General features: G+C 45.3%; 1 protein-coding gene across 7 annotated transcripts in view; it reads right to left on the bottom strand.

The window, feature by feature from the left end:
* Positions 1 to 24,151, bottom strand: part of RBM33 (RNA binding motif protein 33) — a 136,517-nt gene extending 112,366 nt beyond the window's left edge. For 4 of the 7 annotated variants that reach the window (XM_047695870.1, XM_047695872.1, XM_047695873.1 and 1 more), the window contains exon 1: positions 23,691 to 24,150. In XM_047695870.1, coding sequence (XP_047551826.1) covers positions 23,691 to 23,733 — 43 coding nt within the window. In that variant the 5' untranslated portion in view covers positions 23,734 to 24,150. Of the gene's footprint in view, positions 1 to 23,690 lie in introns of all 7 variants that reach the window. The other 3 variants (XM_047695867.1, XM_047695868.1, XM_047695869.1) reach the window with 1 other exon arrangement.
* Between the last annotated feature and the right edge of the window lie 3,505 nt (positions 24,152 to 27,656).

Genomic DNA, 27,656 nt, shown 5'->3' with positions numbered 1-27,656 from the left:
AAAGTCCTCTGGGGACATGGAGAAGGCTGGCACTCACTTGAAGAATGGAGCCGAGAGGCTCGTCATCTCAACCTCCTTCGCTGAAGCCCCCCTGTTTGTGACGGGCATGAATCACGAGAAGTACGACGACTCCCTCAAGACTGTCAGCAACGCCTCCTGTACCACCAGCTGCTTGGCCACTCTGGCCAAGACTCTCTGTGACCGTGGATGGCCCCTCTGGGAAGCTGTGGCATAATGGCCGAGGGGCTGCCCAGAGCAGAGAGCATCATCCGTGCTTCCTCCGGCACCACCAAGGCTGCAGCCAAGGTCCTCCCTGAGCTAGCTGAGGGAGCAGCTCCCTGGCATGCCCCTGCATGTCTCCTCCCCCGGCGTGTCAGCCGTGGATCTGAACCACCGCCTGCAGAAAGCCGCCAGGTAGGACCACATCAAGGTGGTGGTGAAGCGGGCACTGGAGAGCCCGCCCCCTCAAGGGCTCCTTGGGCTCCACTGAAGACCAGGTTGTCTCGGGCAGCTCGAACAGTGAGGTCCACTCTTCCACATTCAGTGCCGGGGCGGGCACTGTTCTCAATCACCACTTCGTCATGCTCCATTCCTAGTACGACAGGGAATTTGACCAGAGCACCTGAGCAGTGGACCTTACGGTCTACATAGCCTCCAAGGAAGAAGAGCCCCCCGGACCACTAGCCCTAGCAGGGGCACAAGAGGAAGAGAGAGGCCCTGCTGGAGTCCTTGCCCAACTCATCCCCCAACACGCTGAGACTCTCCTACCCTCCCCACAGTTTCCATCCCAGGCCCCTGAAGCAGGGGAGGGGCTTAGGGGGACCTACCTCATCACGTACCCCTGTCAAGTACACAGTACCGAAATGAATAAATGCGATACGGAAATTCCATGCACAGCTATTACAAATGCCGGGACACCTGGGGGGCTCAGTCGGTTGAGCGTCTGACTCTTGGTTTCACCTCAGGTCATGATCTCAGGGTTGTGAGATGGAGCCCTGTATCTGGCTCCAGCCTGGGCACAGAGCCTGCTTAAGATTCTCACTCTCCCTCTGTCAGAGGATAAAAACACCAATAAATAGCTCCTGACCCAGTTCATGGAGTTTTGCACCAAGAGAAGTAAGCCAAGGAGACCTAGAGTTTCTCTGCTCCCCTCCCCAGCCGTCATCCAGGCCCTCAGCTCCCAAAGTGAGGATATTACTCAGACAGGTACACCACTGTCCCCACGCATAGCACTAGTGCTAGGACTTGGGGTTTGTCCAAGGGGAAGAGCAAGGCTTAGAACAACAGAGCTCCAAAACTCTCTCAGAGGAGCCAACTTTATGGAACATAATGCAAAAAAGTTCTAGCCAAAAGGTACTCTCGGAAACAGTGAGAATCCTGCAGAGAAAAAACTGGAAGGAAAGTTAGAGTCAACTGTCAAAAGACAATTCAATCATAAAGATAAAGAACGCCGCCGGCTAGTTCTAGCCCTGGGCTGGGAAAATTCCTGGGGCATTATTGGTGTTTTTTCCTCTGACTCTCCTAGGCAGATTCCTTCTGGGGCGGTGTCTGTCTGCCGCCTCTCCTCAAGCCTCTGGGCTCGCATGTGTATCCAAGAGGAAAATCTTTCATCCCAGTTCCTTGTTTTTCCCAATACAATTTTTTAAAATGAGATAGGAGATGTACTGTGTGTGAGACAGACACACAGTATGGGAAAAACGTAAAATAGGAAAAACGTAAAATGTCTTACTAATATTTTCAGTATTGGTTACATGCTGTAATATTTTGGATATGCTAGGTTACATAAAATATGTCATTAAGTTTTCACCTGTTAAAGTTTCATTCTTTTCACTTTTACCTGTAGCTACAGAAAACTTATATATGCGACTCGTGTTTTTTTTCTGTTGTTCAGCAATTCTCTAGTATCCCTACTTTCCCTACATGAGGTCTTTGTCTTCTATGGTAAATTCAGAAAAATGTAAAGATAACAAAAATGTTATTAAAGTAGCTTTAATATTTAGTAAAGCAGTATTTTTTCCCTTTTATGTAATTTTTAGTAAAAACTCTCGGCTCCATTCTTCAAGTGAGTGCCAGCCTTCTCCATGTCCCCAGAGGACTTTAGAACCTACCCGGCTCCAGCATCAGCCCCTCTGATGTTGTGGGATCTTGTTCCTGGAAGATGGAGATGGGCTTTCCACTGAACACAGGTTTCCTGTTCTCAGCCTTTAGTCCAGTCCCTGACTAAAATATAGTAAAACTAGAAATCAATTAATAGAATACTGGAAAATTCACAAATATGTGGAAATTATACAACACACACTTCTTCAATCAAGAAGTCAAAAAAGAAATAACTACGAAAATAAGAAAGTACCCTGACACAAAGGAACACAAAACTACAACATACCAAAGTTTATGAGATGCAGCAAAAGCAGTAGCAGGAGGGCAGTCTATGGCTGTAAAAGCCTATACTAACGAAGAAAGACCTTGAATCAACATTCCTACTCTAAATCTTGAGAAACTAGAAAAAGAAAAGCAAATTAAGCAGTAAGCCGGCAAAAGGAATAATAAAGATTAGAAGAGATAAATTGAAACTTGAACAACACTTTCAAACTCTTTCTATCAGACCGGTATAACTGGACAAGGACAAAAGAATACAAAATTAGACCCGCTATCTCTCACAAACACACATGTAAAATTCCTTCTACAAAATTCAGTGACACATTAAAAGGACAATATAGATCATTACCACATGGGTTTATCCCAAGAATGAAAAATTCGTTTAACATTCAAAAATTAATAAATGTTGGGGCGCCTGGGTGGCTCAGTGGGTTAAGCCTCTGCCTTCAGCTCAGGTCATGATCCCAGGGTCCTGGGATCGAGCCCCGTGTCGGGCTCTCTGCTCCCCAGGGAGCCTGCCTCCACCTCTCTCTCTGCCTGCCTCTCTGCCTACTTGTGATCTCTGTCTGTCAAATAAATAAATAAAATATTTTAAAAAAATTAATAAATGTTTAAAAAAATCAAATACAGGGCACCTGGGTGGCTCAGTGGGTTAAGCCTCTGCCTTCGGCTCCAGTCATGGTCTCAGGGTCCTGGGATCAAGCCCCGCATCGGGCTCTCTGCTTGGCGGGGAGCCTGCTTCCCTCTCTCTGCCTGCCTTGCTGCCTACTTGTGATCTCTCTCTGTGTCAAATAAATAAATAAAATCTTAAAAAAAAAAAAAAAACCCAAATACGACACTGTAATACATTAACTACAAACGGAAAATCAAATTATCTCGAAAATGTAGAACAAGTTATTAGTCAAGACCCACTATCCATTCCTTATAAAACCTCTTAACAGGGGCACCTGAGTGGCTCAGTGGGTTAAAGCCTCTGCCTTCAGCTCAGGTCATGGTCTCAGGGTCTTGGGATCAAGCCCCGCAGTCAGGCGCTCTGCTCAGTGAGGAGCCTGTTTCCCCTCCCCTCTCTCTGCCTGCCTCTCTGCCTACTTGTGATCTCTGTCAAATAAATAAAAATCTTTAAAAAAAAAAAACCTCTTACCATACTAAGAGCAGAGGTAAAGACTGAATGTTTTCAACCTGGGATCAGGAACAAGATTAGGACTGTCACTCCTACCACTTTAGCACTGTACTGCAAGTTCTACATGTGCAACCAGACAAGACAAAGAAATAAAAGGAATCTAGACTGAAAAGGAACAAGTAAAACTGTTTTTAATCATAGCGGTGATCAACTTCTTAAAAAATCATATGGAATGTATTTTCAAGAAGTACTGAAACTACTAAGTGAAGCGAGCAAGGTTGTGAAACGTATGATCGATACCAAAAAATCAAGTTTTTCTACATACAAGTAATGACTAATTGGAAACTGAATTAATAAACAAAACTCTGCAGTAACATAAAAAACATGGAATACTAGGAACAAACTTGATAAAAGATATGAAAAACCGGTACATTAAGAACTATGAAATTATGCCAACAGAAATACTTAAGCAAATGAAGTGATGATGTGAAATGTTGGGGTTCGGGAGCAAACGGTCAAGAGAAAATTCTTGTGATATCTTCAGTGCAAAAAGCATGGTCTTAATAGAGCACAGGACAGGACCCGCCGGCACAAAGAGCTGCACTGGGGTTGTGAACAGTGGCCAATTACATACATGCAAGTCGGGAGGGGGTTGGGGACAGTGTTAAGTCTATAAGGAAGTTGGAAGCAAGGTTTCGAGGGCCCAAGGGGCTAGCTGTTGTTAGGAAAGGGTCATTTACTGCTGTCCAGTAAAATCATAGTCGTGAGACCCTTCGGATGTGTACCGGTGCCCACGTGCTTGGAGGATGATTGCTAACACACATGAGAGGGGCGCAGAGATAAAGGAAGTTTCTAAAGGGATTTTTACAGGATCCTGGAGGTCGGGCTAATGTCAAGCTAAGGTTGCCTTCTGCCTCTTGCAAAGTATTAATTTGGAGGCAGCTGGCTTCCTGGAGGACGGTCACTCTGCCTGTCCCAAGGACTTGTCAATGGGCTGAAAGTTGTAAGGAGATTTAATTTTTTCCACGTTTCTTTTGCCTTTGTTTTCACATCAAGAGATCCTGTTCATGAGTCAAGACTCATTATTACTGAAATGTCAATTTCTCCCTAAATTGATCTATAGATTCAATGTAATCCCAATTAAAATCCCAGCCACTTTTCTATAGAAATGAAAAAAGTGATTCTAAAATTCATGTTGAAATACAACGGACCTAAAATAACCAAAACAATTCTGAAAAAAGGAGCATGTTAGAAAACTAACATTGTCTAATTTTAAGAATTATTAGAAAGCTATAATAATGAGAACAGTGGTATTGGTATAAAAATAGACAAACAGACCAATGGAATAGATGATCCTGTCCAGGACATATGTGGACACCTGTTATTTTACAAAGATTAAAAGAAAAGCCTTTTCGAATGGTACTAGAAGAACTGGATCACCGTATGGGGAAGAAAAGGGGGGCGGGGAGGGGAGAGAGAAGGAAAGAAAGAAGGGGAAAAAAGTGAACCTGGATCCATTCCTTATAAAAACACAGAAGAAAAATCGCTGTGGTCCCTGGGCTGGGCAAGGACACTGGTGACGGCAAAAGCACAATCAATCAAAAACAAAATGACAATCTGAGCTTCATCAAAATTTAAAACTTCTATCCTCCAGAAGTCATCATTAAGAAAATGAAGACAAGCCAAACCAACAGTCTTTGCAAAGTACACATCTATTAAATGATGCATATTTGGAGAAAATACTAAAAACTCTCAAACTCAACATTAAAAACCCAACTTTTTCTAAAGGGAAAAAAATTTAAGATTTTATTTGTTTTAGAGACAGAAAGCCACAAGCAAGTCAGGAGGCGCAGAGGGTAGAGAAAAGAGGGGAAAGGATCTCAGGCTGACTCCTCAAAGAGCCTGGACACAGGGACCCAACCAGCCTGAGATCATGACCCGAGCTGAAACCAAGACTCAGAAGCTTAACCAAGAGAGCTACCCAAGCATCCTTAATGGGAAAAATACTTAAATCAAGACTGCACCAAAAACCATGGATGTTATGACAAAGAGCGTATGAAAAGATTCTCAACTTTACACTGTCATTAGGAAAATGTAAATTAAAGCACAACGATACACCAGGACATATCTATGAGAATGGCTAAAATTTAAGACCCTACTATACCAAGTGTTATCAAGGATGTAGAGCAACAGAGCTCATACTCTGCTGACAGGAATGTGAAGTGATACAACCACCTAATAAAACAGTTTGGCAGTTTAAGATTTTATTTGAGAGAGAGCAAGCAAGAGCAAAAACAGGGGCACAGCAGAGGGAGATGGAGAAGCAGACTCCCCGCTGAGCAGGGAGCCCAACGCAGGGCTCAATCCCAGAACCTGGGGATCGTGACCTGAGCCAAAGGCAGACACTTAACCAACTGAGTCACCCAGGTGCCCCAGTCTGGCAGTCTCTTAAAAAGTTAAATATACCCCAACTACATGATTCAGCATTCCACACCTATGTAACTACCCAAGAAGAAAAAGAAATTTAAGTCCAGGCTAAGGCTTGTACACAAATGTTCACAGGCACAATATTGATAAAAGCCCAAAACTGTAAACAATTCAAATGTGCATCAACAGGCAAACAGATCAACGAACTATAGAATATCCCCAGGTACAATTCTACTCAGCAATAAAGGAGACTTAAATACTGATATACACTTAACAGCATGGATGGCCTTCAAAATAATTATGCTGAGAGAAGCCAGACAAAAAAAAGAGAACACACACTCTCAGATTCCTTTTTATAAAATGGTACGGTTACATCAGTAACAGAATCAGCATTTGCTCAGGGACAGACAGGAGGCAGGAATTAGAAAGGACACGAAGACACTTCTGACAATGACACAATCATTACGCTGACCAGTTGTGGTTCCACGGATGTATACAGATATCCAAACTTATGAAATTACGTGTTTCAAAGATACTCAATCTCCTGCATGTCAATTACACTTCAATGGAATCAGCTTTTTAAAAAGATAATTAAGAAACTCTGTTCAGGGATGAAAAACTCAAATGTCTACAGGAAGTACACAGGGGAATATAAATGAGCAAAGCAGACTAGGTAGGCATTATGTCAAATTAGCAGGACTTTACCTAGTTTAAAGACAGGAGCATTACCACATTAACAGGGAGTGCAGGCCCAGTGAAGGCAGAATCCCAGCTTTTCAAGAGAAGACAAAATTATGGATTGTTCCTTAGTTTTTATTTATTTTTTTTTTCCTTTGACAGAGAGAGAGAGAGAGAGAGAGAGATCACAAGTAGGCAGAGAGGCAGGCAGAGAGAGGAGGAAGCAGGCTCACCGCTGAGCAGAGAGCCCGATGTGGGGCTCGATCCCAGAACCCTGGGATCATGACCTGAGCCGAAGGCAGAGGCTTAACCCACTGAGCCACCCAGGTGCCCCTGTTCCTTAGTTTTTAAATGTAAGCAACTAATTCAAGTTTCTGGGGGTGTCTGGGTGGCTCAGGCAGTTAAGCATCTGCCTTTGGCTCAGGTCATGCTCCCAGGATCCTGGGATCAAGTCCCAAGTCAGGCTCCCTGCTCAGCAGAGAGCCCTGCTTTTCCCTCTCCCTCTCCCCTCCCCCTCCCCACCGCTCATGCACTCGTGCTCTCTCTCATGCTCTCCATCTCAAAAAATAAATAAAAATCTTTAAAAATAAATAAATAAAGTAACTGAAGTTTCTGTGGTTAGTTTCCTGTTAGTTTCTGTGTTGATTTTCCTTCCTCCCCCCGATTACATACTTCATGAAAACAGAGTACCTAGCTGACAACGTGAACACAAAGTTCCAACATTTTATAAGCAAAAAGGTCTGCTCATGGCTTCTTTCACATCAGTTCACAGTGAAGGTATTAATGGTCACAATTGCCGTTGGCAGATACTGCCATACAGCCAATTCTGCTGAGGACAGAAAACCCTTATGGCCAAGGTAACAGTCACCTAGAAATCTTGTTAAAAATTATACAATCCCTGGTCCCACCCTGAATCTGATTCAGTGGGCTCTATTTTTCATGTTTGTTTTTTTAAAGCTTCCCAGTAATTGTAGTAACAGCTAGAGCTGGGAATCCCTGCCCCCAGTTGACCACAATCCATCATACTCCAGAAGAAAAGTTAACTGTTATCTTGCTATGTAAGTACTTCCTGCAGTTAAATCCACAAAAGTCAAAATTAGAAACCTGGATTATGTAAAAACAGTTAAAATAACAACTTCTCCAAAGGAGAGATCCCCATAAAATGTCCAAGAAAATTGGCTATGAAATCATTCCAAACTAAGGATTATTGAAAGTTAAGCACAAACTCTGCAGAACCGAGGTCATGAAACCCATATTCTTCGTTCAACAATTACTTGAGCACCTAATGTATGCCTGGCGTTGTTCTAAACACCTAATATACAGGGTGTACAAGATAAAAATTTCTACCACGTGTAGGTTACAGTCTAACAGGTAGAGACAAACAAAAACCCCACAAACATATATAGAAAACAAGAAGGAGGGGAGTGGAAGGCGCTAACCAGATTGCTTACAATTTTAAAGAGAATGGTCACTGTAAAATGCTTTTAAAATGTACACAGGAAGCACTGCCAATACAATTAATGATACTGCAATAGCACTGTATGGTGACAGATGAGAGCTAAACCTGTGAGCACAGCATAAGGTTTACAGGTATAGGTACAGAGCTGTCAAATTACTATGGTGTAACCTTGAAACCTAACATTTTATTGATTATACTCAATTTTTTTTTAAATTTGAAAAAATGTACATGACTCGTAGGTTTCAAAATTTACTGTATCAGAAATTAAAACCAAGACATTTTTAAAATATTTTATTCACAAATTGTTGTAAAAGAAACAATAAACCCATTACATGTTAACGTAACATATTCTTACTGAAAACTGTATTTAAAAAAAGAAAATCTTTGTTTTGCAAAACTCTTTAATGTCTTTGCAGAAGACAGCTAGATTTTTACATTTGCTTCTGCATTCAATCTCTTGCAATAAATTGTTCTGAGTGAAGTGCATGAAAGAAATCCAATTCCAAAAATATGTGAAGTTGTTAAAGAGCATTAAGTGTTTTCAGATCATTTCAGATGTTCTTAATATTATACCAACACTCGACAAGCAGTGGTTTCTCAAAGGCTATTTGCAATGCAGAGTCTGAACCCTTATCAATGAACATTTCATACTCCCACCTGTTAAAATGCACTGGTACGTCTCTCATTCTTAATATATCTTTTAACACGAGGCTGTATAACATCTTGAAAATACTGGTTCACGGAGTTATGCTGTTCTTCCAAATGTGGACACCTTTCTTATTCAGTATCAAAAATTATGTTTGTTTAAAGCACCACCAATCTCTTCAGGAAAATCTTTAACATATTGGGACGGTTTCAAGTTCACCATAGCAAATACAACTTCTCCAAAATGCTAATTTTTGCTCGAAAGCTTGGATTTTCTCATTGGCAATCAATACTGCCAGCTGTTTCCTTGAATAGACAGACTCACATCACTTGCAAGAAAACATGTGCCAAATACTACAGTCTGAATAATCCTAGTTTCAGTTGTCTTTTCAAATAAAACTGGTGTTCTATGGGCGCCTGGGTGGCTCAGTGGGTTGAGCCGCTGCCTTCAGCTCGGGTCATGATCTCGGAGTCCTGGGATTGAGTCCCGCATCGGGCTCTCTGCTCAGCAGGGAGCCTGCTTCCTCCTGTCTCTCTGCCTGCCTGTGATCTCTCTCTGTCAAATAAATAAATAAAATCTTTTAAAAAAAAAACTGGTGTTCTATGAAAAAAACAACAAATAGCATATTCAGCTCTCAAATCAATCAGAACAGTACTTTCCCTAAGAAACACCTTATGCATACTTCCCATTTTGTCACAAACCTTCTTTTTTTTTTTTAAGAGGGAGGGAGATGGGGAGAGCCAGAGGAGGAGGCGGCTCCACAGAGCCTCTCCACCCGGCAAAGAGCCCAAGAAGCAGGGCTTGATCTCACAATCCTGAGATCATGACCTGAGCTGAAATCGAGAGTTGGACGCTTAACCAACTGAGCCACCCATGTGCCCCAAAGAGTATTATTTTTTCAAATGTACTTCAGGGTCAAGAGTTAATGAAAGTAATAACTTTTACTGCTTCATCAAGGATCTTCCTAAACAAACTCTTGTTTTTCTCTATGTACCCTGGCTTCTAACAGTTTGTGGTCACTGCCTTTAGTCACGCTAAGGAAACAAACTGACTCACCATCGCTTTTGCAACACTGATGCAAATGTGCGCACAGTAAAAAAGGCACATCATCAGGTCTTATGAAAACAGCCCTCACAAACACTCCTGGGGGACCCTTGGGGAATAGTCTTGGGGGACTCTTTAAAAAGACTTTGAAAGCTGTTGTCATCCAATCAGCGAGCATAGACGATATGGACAAGGAAGCTCACCAAGGAATGTTTTATCAGCAGGAAAAAGTAGAAATCAAGCAAACATCCAACGAAGCAGAGAGGTAAATTAAAATACAGTCTTGCAGTTATATACGAGGCAGAGTAAGAACTATCACTAGAATTGCTGTATCTCTGACATGGAAAAATGTCCACAATAATCTAACAACCGGGGCGCCTGGGTGGCTCAGTGGGTTAAAGCCTCTGCCTTCAGCTCAGGACATGATCCCAGAGTCCTGGGATTGAGCCCCGCATCAGGCTCTCTGCTCAGCAGGGAGCCTGCTTCTTCCTCTCTCTCTGCCTGCCTCTCTCACTACTTATGATCTCTCTGTCCTGTCAAATAAATAAATAAAACCTTTTAAAAAAAATAAATAAATAATCTAACAACGCCCAACACCATGCAGTACAGCGTGCCACTTTATATGCAAAATGTGTACGTGTATGTGTGTCTGGAAGGATATAAGCAAAACCCTAATGGCAGTTATCTCTCTGTATGGAATCACAAATTGTCTTCTGTACTTTTTCCTTACATTTTTACAGAACCTATTGTCTCTCTTAGAGTAACAACCTGTCCGTACTAAAATAACATACAATTATAAAAACTTCTTGGAAATCCTAAAAGGTACAAAGATGGTACTGAAATCACCCCAGGTTTCTCTGATCAGAAATAATAGGACCCAGGGTGGGTTAGATCTGACTTCTGCTCAGTTCATGATCTCAGGGTCACATCAAACCCCACATCAGGCTCTAAGGTGGGCACAGAGCCTACTGAAGAGTCTCTCTCTCCCTCTCCCCCATCCTTGGCTAGAGCTCGCTCTCAAAAACAGCAACAACAAAAAGTAACAATCATAACATCAAACAAACATCATTTTAAATGTTTATCTATGCACACATTTGAACATACAGTGTGCAAACTTTAAACAGGACTATACAATGTTTTTAATGAAGTATGACGTTTCATACTATTTAAATTTATCAGCAGAAAAAGCCACTGAAGGGGTGCCTTGTGACTCAGTCGGTTAAGCATACAACTCCTGATCTCAGCTCAGGCCTTGATCTCAGGGTCAGGAGTTCAAGCCCTACACTGGGCTCCATGCTGGGCATGCAGCCTACTTAAATATCTATCTTTAAAAAAGAAAAAAAAAAAAAGAAGTAAAATCAATGGGATGACTGAAATTCAAGGAAAACTTTATTCAGCCCAAGAGATATCTTGAGGTTAATTTCCAAGCCCCCCCAAAAGCACATACAGCATGAACGGGGCTGGGGAAAGTGAAGCTTGATGTTACAGTAACAGAGAGGAAGGCTGAGCAAGGACTTGATTTTTGACAAGCAGATGGGCATACAGGGAAGACAGCAGAGAGGGTGAAAAGTGCCGTGTAAGCCCAGAAGACTGTGACTAGTTCCTCAGGTTTGAAACAGCCGTTCAGGGAGAGAAGCAACAGTTAAAATAAATGCTGAAAAGGCAGACTTGAGGGGCGCCTGGGTGGCTCAGTGGGTTAAAGCCTCTGCCTTCAGCTCAGGTCATGATCCCAGGGTCCTGGGATCGAGTCCTGCATCGGGCTCTCTGCTCAGCAGGGAGCCTGCTCCCCCCCCCCCCACTTCTCTGCCTGCCTCTCTGACTACTTGTGATCTCTGCCTGTCAAATAAACAAATAAAATCTTTTTAAAAAAAAAGGTAGACTTGGGGTATCACTGAAGAATCACTGTGAGACACCTACCTACACTTAAGATGCAACACGACTGCAGTTTAGAAAAATTACCCAGCAGCGAAAAGCAGCAGTGACTGAACCAGTAACAGGTGAACAATGGTCTGAACAACACAGAACTACAAACCAAGTAATTAAAAAAAAAAAAAAAAAATCCTGGCTAGCATCACAGTAAATAGGTAGGAAAATAAGACAGTGGATCAATCAGAATCTATTTTTTTAAAGATTTATTTATTTTAGAGAGGCAGAGAGAGAAGTGTGAGCAGAGGCAGGGACAGAGGGAGAGAAAGAAACTCAAGCAGACTCCCCACTGAGTGTGGAACCCAATTCAGGGCTCAATCCCAACCCTGAGACTATGACCGGAGCTGAAAGTAAGTGCCCCAGAATCTGTCCATTAAGAAACTCCAAGTCAGGGGCGCCTGGGTGGCTCAGTGGGTTAAGCCGCTGCCTTCGGCTCAGGTCATGATCTCAGGGTCCTGGGATCGAGTCCCACATCAGGCTCTCTGCTCAGCAAGAAGCCTGCTTCCCTCTCTCTCTCTGCCTGCCTCTCTGCCTACTTGTGATCTCTGTCTGTCAAATAAATAAATAAAATCTTTAAAAAAAAAAAAAGAAACTCCAAGTCACGTCCACTAAATGACAAGGATCAAAGAGAAGTCAACGAAAACATCGGTATTTTGAATCCGGAATATTAGTGGGATGTGAATTGACTGATAAATGTGCTGGTTTATTTTGGGGTTGGGGATGGGTAAAAAGCAATGGGTTTGGTTTTTAAGATGCTGCATCGGTCTTATTGCACACCAGTCATCCTTTGTTAATACTAAAAGCAAGTCTGACTTGCTGACCGTACAGGACTGAACAGTCCGATTTTCAGACACGAGGCAGATGTTGAACAATCCCATAATCCCATAATTGCTAATCCCTCATAATCCGGGGTTAGCACAGAGGTTAAGGGCTCCGTCTCAGGAGACTGCCCCACTTCCGATGGTCAGCTGCAAACGGGGTGCCGCGGTTACCCATAATTCTATCCCCCAGGCTAAATAATTCAATTGAACAACTTACAGAACCCCTCACAGAACCCAGGCTAACATGATACTTGACAGTTCACTATCAAGCATAAAAATGGAGAACCAGATGTAAGTAGGATGAAGCTAGGAAGGGTCCAAGCGCAAAAGCCTCTGTCGCCATGGCAAGGGTATGCCACCCTCCCAACACAGGCATGTGGGAAGCTATCCCAAATCCCTTCACTGAGGGATGTTTACGGAGGTCTCATTAGATAAGCATGCCTGGTAAACCACTGACCAAAGATGACAGAACTCCATCTCCAGCCCATCTCCTACCTCCCAGGAAATGAGGTTGAGGCTGAAAACTGTCACCCATTAAACACGTGGCTGGTTTTTCAGGCAACTGGCCCCATCCTGAAGCGACCTAGGTTACCCCCCACCAACAGTGAGTCGTTCATTAGCATACAAAAGACAATAAACTCAAAGGGTTTTAGAAGCTCTGTGCCAGGAACCTGTTCACCAGAACCTCACAATGCAACCTTATTAGAAATAGGATCATTACAGATAAAATTGTTAGGATGAGGTCAGACTGGATTAGGATGGGCCCTAAACCCAATGACTGCTGTGGCAATTCCACTTCTGGGTATACTTTAAAAAGAACTAAAAACACAGGTTTCAGAGGTATGCATACACCCATGTTCACAGCAGCACTCTTCACAACAACCAAAAGGTGAAAGCAACTGAAGTGTCCATCAGCGCACACACGGATAAATGAAATGTGGTCTAGCCGTACAATGGGGTATTATTTAGTCTCGGAAATTCTGACACCTGCTACAACATGCACAGACCTTAACACTCTGCTACGTGAAATAAGGCATTCACAGAAAGACAAACGGCAAATGAGTACTCTTATACGAAGTCCCAAGAGTAGCAGAAATCATAAAGACAGAAAGTAGACTGGTGGGTGCCGGGGGACAGGGGAATGGGGAGTTAAAGAGTGTTTTACCGGGACAGAAGGAGTGAGAAGGTGGAAAACAGACAAAATCCGACTGGCCATGATTTCATATTGCTGTAACTAGATGATGGGACATACAGGAACTATGCAATTATTTTTAAGCTGAAATTTTTCCCACAACAGGTTTTTTTTTAAATAAAAGATATTTTAAAGTAAACTATGAATAATTTCCTACTTCTGACAAAGACTTAAAACATGTGACTGTACTGCTGATGAGTGTGTGGGAACACAGGCATTCTCTCTGACTAGTGGTGGCAATGCAAAACGGCACAAATCCTACACAAAATTGTGTCTGACAATCACTGGCAAAAATCTACATGTCTTTCTCTTTTTATCCTCACTCTAACAAGTCTAAACCAAAGACCCACTGGCAAAAATACAAAATGACCTTTGCACAGACTAAGCATGTGAGCATGAAATAAATACTATGTATTGGTTACAAATACATAGAGGTAGATGTGTTTCTTCATTTAACATCCTGACATTGATACGTAACAGAAATATATATTGGAAACACATCAAATTCCTGGTAGTGTGAGACTCTGGAGAAGAGTTCTGTGATCACACAAAGCATAATGGGGAACTTATCTGTAATACTGTCCTTCATTTAAAAGACAAACCTGATGCAAACGTGAACAATTGTTAAGTGCTAATTCCAGCTCTGAGGCTAATGGGTTTGTCATGCTATTCCTTACAGTTTATTTTACTGAATGATTTCTCTCAGCACACAGGTCAACAGGAAGTGAGAGGGACCTCAAGAAGCTTTGGCCACAACGTGCGAATATGGAACAGATGCTTGAAGGGGACCTTTTACGATAAAGAAAAAGTATTTGTGTGTGTGTGTGTGCGTGCGTGCGTGCGCGCGCGTGTGTTTAATGTAGGAGCAAGCGCAACATGTGCCAGGGTCTGTGTGGAAGGGAAAAGTGATCAAACGTGAGGGCGAAGCAAAGAAGGGAAAATGACCGGCAGTGAGGTCCCAAAGGGAAAACTGCTGGGAATCCCAGCCCAGGTGTAAATTCATGCAAGCGTGGGGGAAAAAAAGTTTGTGGTTGAAAAGGCTTTTTCTGAAGAAAGCAATCTCATCCCCTAACACCAAAGAAATAAAAACATTTTTAAGTAATGCAGCAAGACACAGCTACAGGAACAGTGGCAGCAGAAAACAACTAGAATTCCCAGAAGGAAGGAAGAACAACTCTCAACATGGATGAACCTGTGCTTCGACAAAGACCACACCTACTGAGGCAGAAAGCAAGAGGGTATTTTCTTCCCCCGCATACGGAACATAGAGATGGAGATGGAAAGAACCATGATTCGAAATCCTAGGAAATAAGCTAAGAACTCTCAGCCCATTTTTATTATTCTTACATTTCCTACAGTCACCTCCCTTCTGCTCACGTTTAGAACACGGACAAATCCTTTTTGCAAAGCTGCAGTTTACATGTGTCACAATGAGCAGAACCAAGAGAGCAAAAGATGTCCACGTAGTCTGACCGAATCAAGAACAATGCAACCCTGAAGACCAAGGGGAAGATTAGCCTGGCAGGACGAGCACGGTCGATGCTCCCACCTGCGGACTCTCCCTGGAAGGCCAAACGTGGTGCTAAGCATTCATTCCATTTCCATAAGGGAGCACTTTTCCTGAGAGCAAGATTACAGGTATCTACTAGAATTCTTACGCCTTTCACTTACACAGCAACCAGAGGTCTATAACTAACCCAACTCTCTTACTTAGCATTCTCACTATTTTCTCTCTTCCAGGAACCTGAAACTTGGATTAGAAACAATATAGAACATTAGCTTGAATAGGGTTCTAGTCAATTACCTAGCCAAGGGCCAGCAAATTTCAGTCCACAGGGGAAGAAGGGTCTGCCACCTATTTCTGTCCAAATTTGGCTACTACCTATTTATTTTATTTTATTTTATTTTTTTATAAACATACAATATATTTTTATCCCCAGGGGTACAGGTCTGTGAATCGCCAGGTTTACACACGGCTACTACCTATTTTTGTAAGTAAGCTTTTATTGGAACACCGTATGCAATTCAGCAACACATCATTCATAGCTGCTTTCAACCTACAAGGCAAACAGTAATTGCAACAGAAACCACGTGATCTGCAGCGCCTAACAGGGTTATTATTTGGCCCTTTACACATAAAGTTTGCCAATCTTTGCTCTAGTCCAAAGGTTCTCAGCCTTCTTCTTTTTGCGTCAACGCCATTCTCATGTATGATACACTCAAATTCTGAATCGCTAACAAACAGTCAAAATTCTGTATTTTATAGACAAGTAAATCTAGACCCTTTATTTAAACCGTAACTAGAAAAAACAATCAGGGTACTGTTCAAGACCTTTGAAAGTGAGCATATTAGCCCCACAGAGTGAAACTACCAAATTGAGTAACCAAGCAAAATATTCAGCGAGCGTCCCTACGCCATGTTATTCCGAAAAAAATCTGTAGTCACTGTTTTAATGATCTCTCACAGGGGGCGCCTGGGGGGCTCAGTCTGTTAAGTTTTGGACTCTTGATTTCAGCCATGATCTCACGGTTGTGGGATCAGGCCTCACATCTGGCTCACGGGCTGGGAGTGGAGTCTGCTTGAGATCTTTCTCTCTCTCTCTTTCCCTCTGCTCCACCCCCAAAATAACCATAAATAAGTAATCTCTCACGGATATGGGCCCCTGGACAGGTTCTCCCTAAAATGAACCATGTGATCTGTTCAGGAAGTGTACTGCACATTGACCGTCTGCCTGCCATACACAAGATTTCCCCTTCCTGCGTGTGGATATCAATCACAGTAAGACAGGGCTCTGTCTCCCAATGCGGAAACTATAAAAGGTAGATCCTTGATTCTCTATCATCCTGGGCAGCCTGGAAGAGGACAAGTGGTCTGAGCTCAGCCAACCAGATGTTCCCATCAGGACTTAGAGGAAATGATGCCCCATTTCTTTTTCCAAGAATCTTTTTTTGGGACACCTGGGTGGCTCAGTTGGTTAAGCAGCTGCCTTCGGCTCAGGTCATGATCCCAGCGCCCTGGGATGGAGTCCCACATTGGGCTCCTTGCTTGGCGGGGAGCCTGCTTCTCCCTCTGCCTCTGCCTGCCATTCTGTCTGCCTGTGCTCGCTCTCTCTCCCTCTCTCTCTGACAAATAAATAAATTAAAAAAAAAAAATCTTAAAAAAAAATTTAAAAATTTTAAAAAATTAAAAAAAAAGAATCTAGACCCTCTTTTTAAAAAGTGAAACCTTCAAAGATAAGAATAAAAAAAAGTAAAACCTAAAAACTGGTGAGGATCAGCGGCTACACAGGTGAAACTCAGGGGAAGAAACAAGAAAAGGAGAAAGTCCCCCCACCAATCCCTCTTTTGCCTTCCACAGACTAAGTATCGGCTGTGCGGACTGTGGTCACTATACTCGCCACAACGCTACAGAGAAAATGCAGGAATATGCTTCTTCCCCGGGCCTTTGTGGGGTTCTGCCTTAGACAGCGAGGCGAGGCAAGGCACTGGCAGGAGTCCCGATTATCATTAGTTATTCTCGTGTGGCAGAGGCAGGACACACCAACACACACACACACACACACGAGACAGGAGGCCGTCAGGGAGCTGGGAGCTCAGAAAAACCATGCCGCTGCACCGGGCTTGCAGGAGCTGGGAGAATCAGTGGTGACTTCCCAACACGTGCAGTGCTGCAGACCAAGAAAGCCCCTGAGCTTCCCCAAGAGTCTTCAGGGTCACAGGACTTCCAGGCAAACTCCTGACAACCAGGCTGAGACTATCGGAGGAAGTTTCCCTAACCGTTGTACCTCCACCTTTCTAAGGTCGTGTAAGCCTGTAATTCCGGTATTAAAATAGCTTCGAACTCGAAACACATAGCATGGCTTCTGTTCTGACTGAAGCAGAGACTGAGAACGCTCCAGTAGTTTCCAGCACTACTGAAGAGCTTAACAGGCTTCGCTGGACTTCAACCAGCTATCATGTTCACGTCGGTTTTCTCCGTTGATGCAACCTCAAGTCTTCCTTTCACAGACGTGAGAAGCAAGACTAAGCAAAGTTAGCAGACAACAAAACCAGACCAACTCAGGTCTACCGAACACCACGTGCGGCGCTCTTGCATTTATTTAGGAAGCAAGCGTAGTAACATGCCCTCTGACTTCCTACACAGAATACTACAGGGCAACCACAACTTCGCCGAGGTTTCGGTAGGGAGATCACTTCCTCACCGCACGTACTGAATCGCGCAGGCACAAGGGCTAGAGAGGCTGCAGTCTGGTGGTGCACAAGCCACATACTCTCTGAGTTACACTGTCTTTTCTTACTTGACTCAGTTGTGAGCATTTTAAAAAACGGTATTATGTGTAAGTATTAGAATTCCTTCTTCTTTCAAGAAAGAGGAGAAAATACCGAAAGATCAAGAAGAGCAGACACATTTAGCCACAGCTGAAGCAGCTGAAGATAAACTGCATTTGGCCAAAGAGGAACAAGGTCCCTCCTGCAGTAGCAGTGGCCGCCCGGAGCGTGCCTGGAGCGCGGCACCAGCAGCAGCCGAAGCCGGAGGCCCAGAAGCGGCGCTGAGGGCCGCACTTCTCCGGCCGCGCTCGGCCAGGCATTCTTTCGCTCCCTCTAGGAACTGCCAAGGCGCCCAGCTTCCCAAAAGCGTCTTAACGACTGCCTCATTATTCTTATCCTTTGTACATAAGTGAAGCATCAGAAACCAATAATAAGAGTTTCAGGTGTGTACAGAGGAAATGAAAGGGAGAAAAACACAAGAAAATTTCCCAGAACTGAAGATGCGTATTTCCACACTCAAGTGTCCACCAAGTGCAAAGCACAACAAAAAGACCCAAGCTAAGGAAATTTTAGAACACTGAGGAGGAACTGTTAAATCCTCCAGGGAAAGAAAAAGGTCACATACAAAGGACTCAGAATGCCATCAGACTTTTCAACAGAGGAACTGGAAGCCAGAAAAACAACACCGCACCAGCACCAAAAATCTACGGAAAATGAATCCAAGTCTGGAATTCTAGGCCCAACCAAATTCATCAATCAAGTATAAGAATAAAGAATTTGTTCACACACACGAGCCTCAAAAAATTTACCTGTAACACACCAGAAATGGTAGTGTTGAACCCTGCATTAATTCAAAAATATAAACATAAAAAATTACTCTTCCAGAAAAAATTATTAAAACTGACCTCTATGGGGGCGCCTGGGTGGCTCAGTGGGTTAAAGCCTCTGCCTTCGGCTCAGGTCATGGTCCCAGTGTCCTGAGATCGAGCCCCACATCGGGCTCTCTGCTCAGCAGGGAACCTGCCTCCTCTATCTCTCTGCCTGCCTCTCTGCCTACTTGTGATCTCTATCTGTCAAATAAATAAATAAAATCTTTAAAAAAAAAAAAAAACTGACCTCTATGTCAGAAGAGCATGCAGCTCTTGATCTCGGGGTCATGAATTCAAGCCCCATTTTGAGTGTAGAGATTAAACAAATAAATAAACTTTTTAAAAATGACCCAGAGATTTCTAAAAAGCTAAATAGACCAATAATGGTTGAAGAAACTGAAAAATTAAGAGCTATCAAACCCAACTGCTGTTCAGACAAAAGTTCTTCCAACTTTAATTTAAATTTTTTTTTATCTTTTACACTGTCCCAGAAAACTTCACAACTCATTCTAGGAAGCCAGTGTTTCATTTAAAAAAAAAAAAAAAAACAAAAACACAGGATAGCACAAAGCACACACAAACACAAAGGAAAAAATCTGTAATCCACTCTTTCTTATGATCACAGGTAAATCCTAAAATTGAAGTCCAACAATATACTAAAAAGAACAATATGTTAAAAAGAATATATATTTAATATATTAAAAAGCACACAGAAGGTTTTGAAACCAAGAACGCAAGGCCGGTTCAGCACTAGAAGTCTATCAATACATTAAGAGACTGAAAAAGGGATCCCATAAATCACCGCAACAGATATGGAAAAAGCATTCGATAAAATTAAATGCCCAACTCAGAAAATAGTTTTCTTTGCCAAAACACTATCAGAAACCTACAGTAAACACCATATTTAATGGCAAAACATTCAAAGAACACTCGTTAAAACTCAGAACAAGATGACAAGACAGAGATGCTGTCACCACCCATATTCTTCAACATCATACTGGAGGACTGACAGTGAAAACCTCTGAGACAAGGAAGAGAAAAAGAAATGAGAGCTATAAATACCAGAAGTTTCTGCAGGTATGACTAACCAGAAAATCTAAAGTACCAAACTATTAAAACAACATTCAAAAAAACCAGCTACATATAATTCGATTATATTTTTAAAAGGCTTTTCTGTAATAGGCCAATAACAAATGAGAATGTACAAAGATTAAAAAACTACGCCATCCACAATGACAAATACAAAGTATTTGAAAATAAAACTAACAAGAAATGTGAAAGACCTACATAAAGAAAATTTTACTGGGGCGCCTGGGTGGCTCAGTTCGTTAGGTGTCCAAGTTCTTGATTTCAGCTCAGGTCACGATCTCAGGGTCAGGAGATGGACTCCCATGTCAGGGGACCCGCTCAGCAGGGTGTCTGCTTCCCCCTCCTCCCCCTCCCCAGGGCACAGGCTCTCTGAAATAAATAAATCCTTTAAAAAAAATTTTTTTTTTACTTAATGTAAGTTCCATAAGGGTAGGGATCTCTAGTATATTTACTATCTATCCAGGCTCTTGGGTTAGTGCCCAGCAGAGCAGGTACCGAATAAACAAATAAACGTTTGGTAGAGATGACTGACAAAAACAAAAAGCTTGACAGAAACATTCTTGTTATTAGATGAAAGGACTCATATTGCAAAAACGTCAAACACTCTCAAATTACGTAAAAAGACTCAATGCCATCTCAATAAAAATTCCCGTAGAATTCTTTATAAAACGTGATTGATGATTCTGAAGTACATTTTTATTAAATGCACAGGACTAATCAAGATATTTCTGAAAAGGAACACACCATCATATATGCGTAACATTTACCCGTACGTACCTGCATATATATGCACACACACACCCTGTGAAACAGTATATTGTAAAAAACTTAATGGGAACTTAATATATTACGAAGATGGAAAAGATGGAGAGTTCAATAAATCATATTAGAACTGTTAAAAGTCCCAAAACCACAGAACACCCAGAATAAAACTCCAAAAAATAAAAGCTAAATATAAAAAAGTGCAGAAGCATAAAATGTTAAAAAGCATAGACGAGGGGCACCTGGGTGGCTCAGTGGGTTAAAGCCTCTGCCTTCGGCTCAGGTCATGATCCCAGGGTCCTGGGATCAAGCCCCGCATCGGGTTCTCTGCTCAGCAGGGAGCCTGCTTCCTCCTCTCTCTCTGCCTGCCTCTCTGCCTACTTGTGATCTCTGTCTGTAAAATAAAATAAATAAAATCTTAAAAAAAAAAAAAGGCATAGATGAACTCTTGGCATAGAGACACCATTACAAAAAGAAGAAAAAGAAAAAACTTGTAAAACCAAGTGACATTTAAGAATAAAAATTTTAAACTTCCATATAGTGAAAAGTTTAAAACAAAGTTATTTATAGGGGAAGCAGAATTTTTTAAAAGGGGTTAATAATTCTGATAAAAAAATAGAGTGAAGTAATGTATAAATAACAACAAAGAGATCAACGACCCGATTAAAAAAAAGGCGAAATGATATAAACATACAACTCACAGAAAAATAACATATGAGAAGATGCATGACTTGTCTGGAGATCAGAAAAATATAAAAACATTATGGTTATTTCTCTGTCCCAAGATGAACAAAAATGAAAAAGACTCTTAAAAGGGGCATGAAAAACGGACCCCCCACACACACTACTGAGGGAGGATAAAGTGGCACCAACTTGTTTTTAAGGGCACTGGCGACAGCTACCACGATTTTAAATAAATGTAACTTGAAAGACAGTATTTCCACCTGTAGAGGTAGGGGTTCTCCGGAAACACCTGCAGAAGCACACCAAGTTGTGTCTGTAGATGTTCAGCGCAGTATTTTCCACAGCAGTTTAGAAGTAGAAGTAACTGAACTTGGCCCATCAATAGAAAAACGATTAAATGATCAATAGTGGATCCATAAAACTCTCACCTATTGACATGGAAGATCCCCAGGACCTCCTTTTTCTTTAAGATTTTATTTATTTATTTGAGAGAGAGAGAAACGGCGAGAATGCGAGGGGCAGAGCAGAGGGAGAGGGGGAAGCAGACTCCCCGAGGAGCAGGGAGCCCCATGAGGGGCTCGATCCCAGGACCCCGAGATCATGACCCCAGCCGAGGTCCAATGCTTCACCGACTGCGCCCCCCAGGCGCCCCCCCAACCCCCAGGACCTACTTTTAGGGGAACAAAGCAAGCGCAGAACACTACATGATTTCGCTGGTACCATAAAAGGTCACAAAACTAAAAATGGCTCCTCTTAAATGTGCACAGAAAAGGGTACACAGGGATTCGTAAGGACATTTCCTACTTCAGTTCCCGCCTTCGTGGAATCACTTGAACCCAGTGCGCAGGAGCTCTGGGTAAGCGGCAGGTGAGGCGGGCAGCACTCCCGTCTCGCGGGGCTTACACACTCCTTACACAACCTTACACGACAGATTATTTTAAGGAAGAAGTGAACAAGGGCGCCTGGGGGGCTCCGTGGGTTAAGCCTCTGCCTTCAGCTCAGGTCATGATCCCAGGGTCCTGGGATCGAGCCCCGCATCGGGCTCTCTGCTCAGCGGGGAGCCTGCTCCCCCTCCCCCCTTCTGCCTGCTTGTGCTCTCTGTCAAATAAGTAAGACCTTAAGAAAAAGAAGAAAGAAGTAAACAACAAAATACGACTCCGAGCTGGGATGCGCGCTCAGCAGGAAGCAAGGCTGCGCAGAGCTAGGGAGGCCGCCGCGCGGCGGGACTGCGTGGGCGTGGACGGGCCCCGGGAGCCAGTCCCCCGGTCTCCCAAACCCGCGAGGGCCCCGGCTTCGGTCTCAGGGCGCCCAGCGGCCGGGGATGGAGCGCGAGCGAAGGCTCCACGCACCGCGGATGAAGCCCGCCCGGTGCTCGGAGACAGCAACCGTCAGACTGCCCAGAGCCGAACTCGAGGACGCCTGCCCTCGCCCACACGGCCGCGCCACAGGTGGACAGCGGGCGCTCGGGAGCACCGCCGCACACCCCGTGCTCACGCGGCCGCGGCCTCCGGGAAGGCCCCGCACACGGGCTCGGGCCCGGCAAGTAACCGCGAAGGTGCGCGCGGGCTCCCAGGCGCCGAGGGGCTCGCCGCGGACACGCAGAGTCGCCGGCGGAAGGACGTGCGCAGCGAACCAGGCCGGCCGGAGGGACGCTCCGCGCGCCGTCCCCGCGGTCCCTCCCCGCCGCACACACGCTGGCACAAGCTGGCCAGAGTTCCGGGCGCGGCGGCGGCAACGCGCTCGCCAGGGCCCGACTCGGGGGCCCCGACGGGCCGGCGCTCCTCCGGCAGGGCTTCCGAGCAGGCCCGAGCCCCTCACGCGCTCCCCCGTAAAGCTCCGCAGCGACGAGCGCTGACGTCCGCGGCGGGGCTGCCGGAATCTGCCCGGCGCCCGGCCTACACCGCCGAGGCCCGCGAGCGGGGAAACCGCCGGGTCGGGCTCGGCACGCGGGCGATCTGGCCCCGCCGCGCACCGCAGAGGAGGCCCGACGGTGGGGGCCCCGCAGCAGCGCGTCCGCGCGCCGGGGCTCGGCCCTCAGGACCCCGGGCCCGAGGCGCCGCACCGCCCCACACGCCCGCACGACGCGGCTTCCCTCCCGGCCCGGAGCCCACCCGAGCCCGCAGGGTCCCCCCGCAAACGCGGTCGCCCGCATGGCTGGTCCGAGCGGCCGCGACCCCGCAGGCCACAGCCTCGCCGGCCGCCGCGCCGAGGGGTCCCGGGCTGCGCGCAGGCTCGCGGGCCACCGCAGCGCGGACCCGACGCGGGAGGCAGGACGACGCGGGCCAAGGCAGCCCCGGCCCGTCCCGCCGCGCGGGGCGGCTCACGTACCTCCGGCGCCGGCTCCTCCGCCCGCTCCCAGGGCGGCCGCCATGGTGTTCACGGGCCTTCAGGGTCGCCCCGCCAAGCCAGCCGGGGGGCCGCCGGCCGGCCGGGGCCCAGAGACGCGCGGCGGGACACGGGGGGCGGCGGGCCGGGACCGGGCACAGGGGAGGCGGCCGGCGGTCTCCGCCTCTCCGGCCCCGCTGCTCCGCAGGAAGAAAACAACAGACTATCGCAACATGGCCGCCGGCCCGCCCGCCGCCGCGGTGCACGCCGGGATGATGGCGACCGGCGGGGCGGGCGCGGGCCTCCTCCGCGGCGCGGCGGCTCCGGGCGGCTCCAGGGACGCGGGGCAAGCGCAGACGGCGAGCAGGAGGGCAGCCACCGCACTCGACTCCCGTAGCCGTAGGGCTTGCTGCGGCGTCGGGGGCGGTTGCCGGCCGTAGTACGGTCCCGGGTTCTGTCGCACGGCGCTTTGCAGCAGTGGGCGCCGCGCTTTCCGGCCGGCGGCCGGCGGGGCGGTGGGCGGGGCCGGCGGCGCTGTCAGGGCCGGGGCGGGGCCGTCAGGGCCGGGGCGGGGCGTGCTCGGAGAGGCGGGGCTTGCGTCCCGGGCCCGGCCGCCGGTGCCTCCCGCGCACAGTGCGCGGTGGATCGCCGAGGTCCGTGGGCGCTTGCGCTTCTGAGCAGCGAGAAGGGCGAGAAAACGAGGTGCCAGTGAGAGACGTCAAAGAAAGGACACGGGTTTGGGGAGCCCTGGGTGCTGGTTGGTAGTTGGGGCGTGGGGGCTGTGGATGCAGTGGGGTCTTAGAGGACACAAGAGCTGCAAACCGGGACTCAGTGACGGCGGCGGTGGGGCTTCCTGGGGAAGGAAAGAAAGGGCCGTCGGGGCAGAAAGAGGACGCCGAGCAGAGACTCTGATGTCGGAGGACTTCCTAGGGACCAAGAACGCCAGCAGAGCGAGCTGGAGGGGGAAGGTGCTCAGGAAGCTGTGAGGGGAGAGGGGAGAGGGGAACAAGGACCAGACGCATCCGGGACTATGGGTTATTTTCCTGAAGCTTCAGGGCGTGTGAGAAGGCTCTAACAACAGTAGTTACATGATAAAATTTGTGTTTTAGGGAGAGGCTCTGGCAGCAGGAGAGCGGATGGGCAGCGTGGAGAGGTAAGACACCCTCAGGAAGCGGCCCCGAAGTCCAGGCAGCAGGTGGCTTCCTGCGTGGGAAGATGGACATGTGACAAAACCCTAGTGGTGGACTACAAGAACTATAAAATTCCGAGAACTTTTACATACGTTTGAAGTTTTTAATAATAAAATGTTTGGAAAAATAAGATTTCCTAGATTAATAACTAATATAATTTTCATCAGAAAGATATAAACCAAAGAATAAGTTTAAAAGTTACTTTGATTCATCTACATGTAATCGTTGCAAAAAATAGTAATGATAAGCTTGGTAAGCAACCTGGAATAACTTAAGTCTCCCTCAGAAAGCACATCAGCACATCCTGATTTCAAATGGTTTGAATCTCTAATCACCTTGCATTATTTTTTACACAGAGGAGGATGGACTTCGTAACTCAGAATATGTTTGTTTTTAAAGAGGTTTCACTGCTGATCTAATGCTACACACACACACACACACACACATATCCTGGTGATCTTGAGGATTATTCAAAAAACAAAATACCCAAAGATGAAACAATCTCCTAGACACTTTCCAGCCAGGTTGTAATTGAGGAAAGACCTCTCTCAGTTATGAAAGACCTAAAAATGAATTTCTCTAGGACAAGAATCTCTACATTTTTTCATCAGATCCCCACTAGAAAAACTTGAGCACAGACACGAAATATTTGAAGACATTGATAAATTACTGTGAGTAAAGGTTTAACAAACTCCTTTTCTTCTCAACAGATTTCACTTTGGGTTGACTTTTTACCTTGTCCTAGAAACTTAGTGAAGTCAGAACATCAGCTGTGTGTAGAACATCATTGCTCGTGTTAAAGAGGTGCTCTGGCTGGTACACTGCTTCTGGCTAGAGAAAACCGAACGATCTTTAAACATCTGTCAAGAAGCCAGACCTTCAGGCTCTGTTCTAACTGAGTTTGGGGATATATAAGATAAACTCAGGTAAATATTATGAAATGTATCAGTTCCCATGGTCAAAGACACTCCTAAGCCGGGGCCACTCCTACTCCTCCAGTAAGTGGATGGGATTTCAGCACACCAGCTCTGTGCAGGTGCTTCCATGCAGGGGGATCAGAACCAGATGAGAAAGGTGTAGGAGCTGGGAGCTGTTTGCATGGCAGAGCTGCAGAGGGACAGCCTGCTGCCTGGAAGCAGAAAAACATCCTCACTGTAATGACTGCTACTGGACGATATGTAAAAATGAATAGGATCTGAGGACAGGAGGAAAGGAAGGTAACAAAGTGACCTTTCTTATTTTGGTGACTGTACATGATAGGTAGGAAGAAAGTGCTTGTTGGAAATTCACATCAAGGTACTTGAGCATGATACAGTATCAAGTCAGGAGGTTGTTGTCAAATGGCTCAGGGAAAAGGGTTTTTGAATTTACTCTATGTTCAACTCTTCTGTAAGTATTTTATTGCTTTGAAACAAAAAAAAATTTATTAAAAACAGGAAAGGACCAAAGAGAATATTGTTTAAAAATGTAATTGTTGAATTATGGTGATGGTGATGGTATCACAGGTGCGTGCACATGCCGAAACTCATGCAGTCATGTACATTGAGTATGTGCAAGTTTTTGTGTGTCAATCATATCTTCATAGAACTATGACAAATTAACCACTGGAGTAAAATCCCAACAGAAAAGTTAAAGAGATAAGACCCAGTTGAGGGAATTTTAGACTTGAGGACAAGCAGGAAAGGATTGCCCAGAATGGACCACAAAGAGGAAAGGTGTGGAAGAGTGACTGAGGCGTTTCACAACTAGGAGGGCAGAACAAGAGTGTCAGACTGGAGGTCCTCGGAAGAAAACAAAGATCATGGAAGAGAAGAAGTATTTGTGAAGAGGACTCCTGAGAGGTTTTGAGAACCAATGAAAGACATCAGTCCGCAGATACAAGAAGCATAATGAGCATCAATTAAGAAAAGTTCGGAGAGGGGCACCTGGGTGGCTCAGTGGGTTAAGCCTCTGCCTTTGGCTCAGGTCATGATCCCGGGGTCCTGGGATTGGGCCCAGCATTGGGCTCTCTGCTCAGCAGGGAGCCTGCGTCCCCCCTTCTCTCTCTCTCTCTCTCTCTCTCTGCCTGCCTCTCTGCCTACTTGTGATCTCTGTCTGTCAAATAAATAAATTTTTAAAATCTTTAAAAAAAAAGAAAAGAAAAGTTTGGAGAAATCTACAGCTAGATGCATGTGATGCAACTCAAAAATATGTCCAAAAAAGAGAAGACCTTAGAAGTAACGAGAGAGAACCTGCTATGTCTGGTCATGCTGGGGCAGGCTCCCCATACATGTTACAATGTGAAAACTGGACAGATGTGAAACGTACTGTTTTCTTGCATTGGACAACATGCAGCGCTGGACCATGGTCACCGAGGCAGAAGAAACTACCATGGCAAGCCTTGCCAGGAAGCACTTTCTGGACCTTGGGGGAGGAGAGGAAACTCAAGTAAAACACAGCAGTCATGATGACTTGAGAGATCAGAGTTTCAAAGGGTTGATGGGGGGCATTTGTGGGGCTCAGTGCTGGAGATGATGGAGCTATGTCTAGAAAGAGCTCCAGAAATCTGCATGGGCTCACCTTGAATGTGTTGCTGCTGGTGAAACCCCATGAGGATGGGAAAAGTACACAAAGAGTCAGCTGTAAATGGAATGATTCCTGGAGCTCACACCACTGTCCCTATGACCTCCACAGGCCAGTGTTCAGACCTCCTGAGTCACGGGCGTCCCACTTGAGATATGCTGTTCCTCCTGTCCCTGAGCCAGAATTTCTCAAAGTGCCACCCAGTTTAGAAATTTGC

Source organism: Lutra lutra, chromosome 11 (assembly GCF_902655055.1).
Source record: "Lutra lutra chromosome 11, mLutLut1.2, whole genome shotgun sequence".
NCBI lineage: Eukaryota > Metazoa > Chordata > Mammalia > Carnivora > Mustelidae > Lutra > Lutra lutra.
The sequence above is the reverse complement of the archived record's forward strand: the minus strand, read 5'-3'. Positions and strand labels throughout refer to the sequence as shown.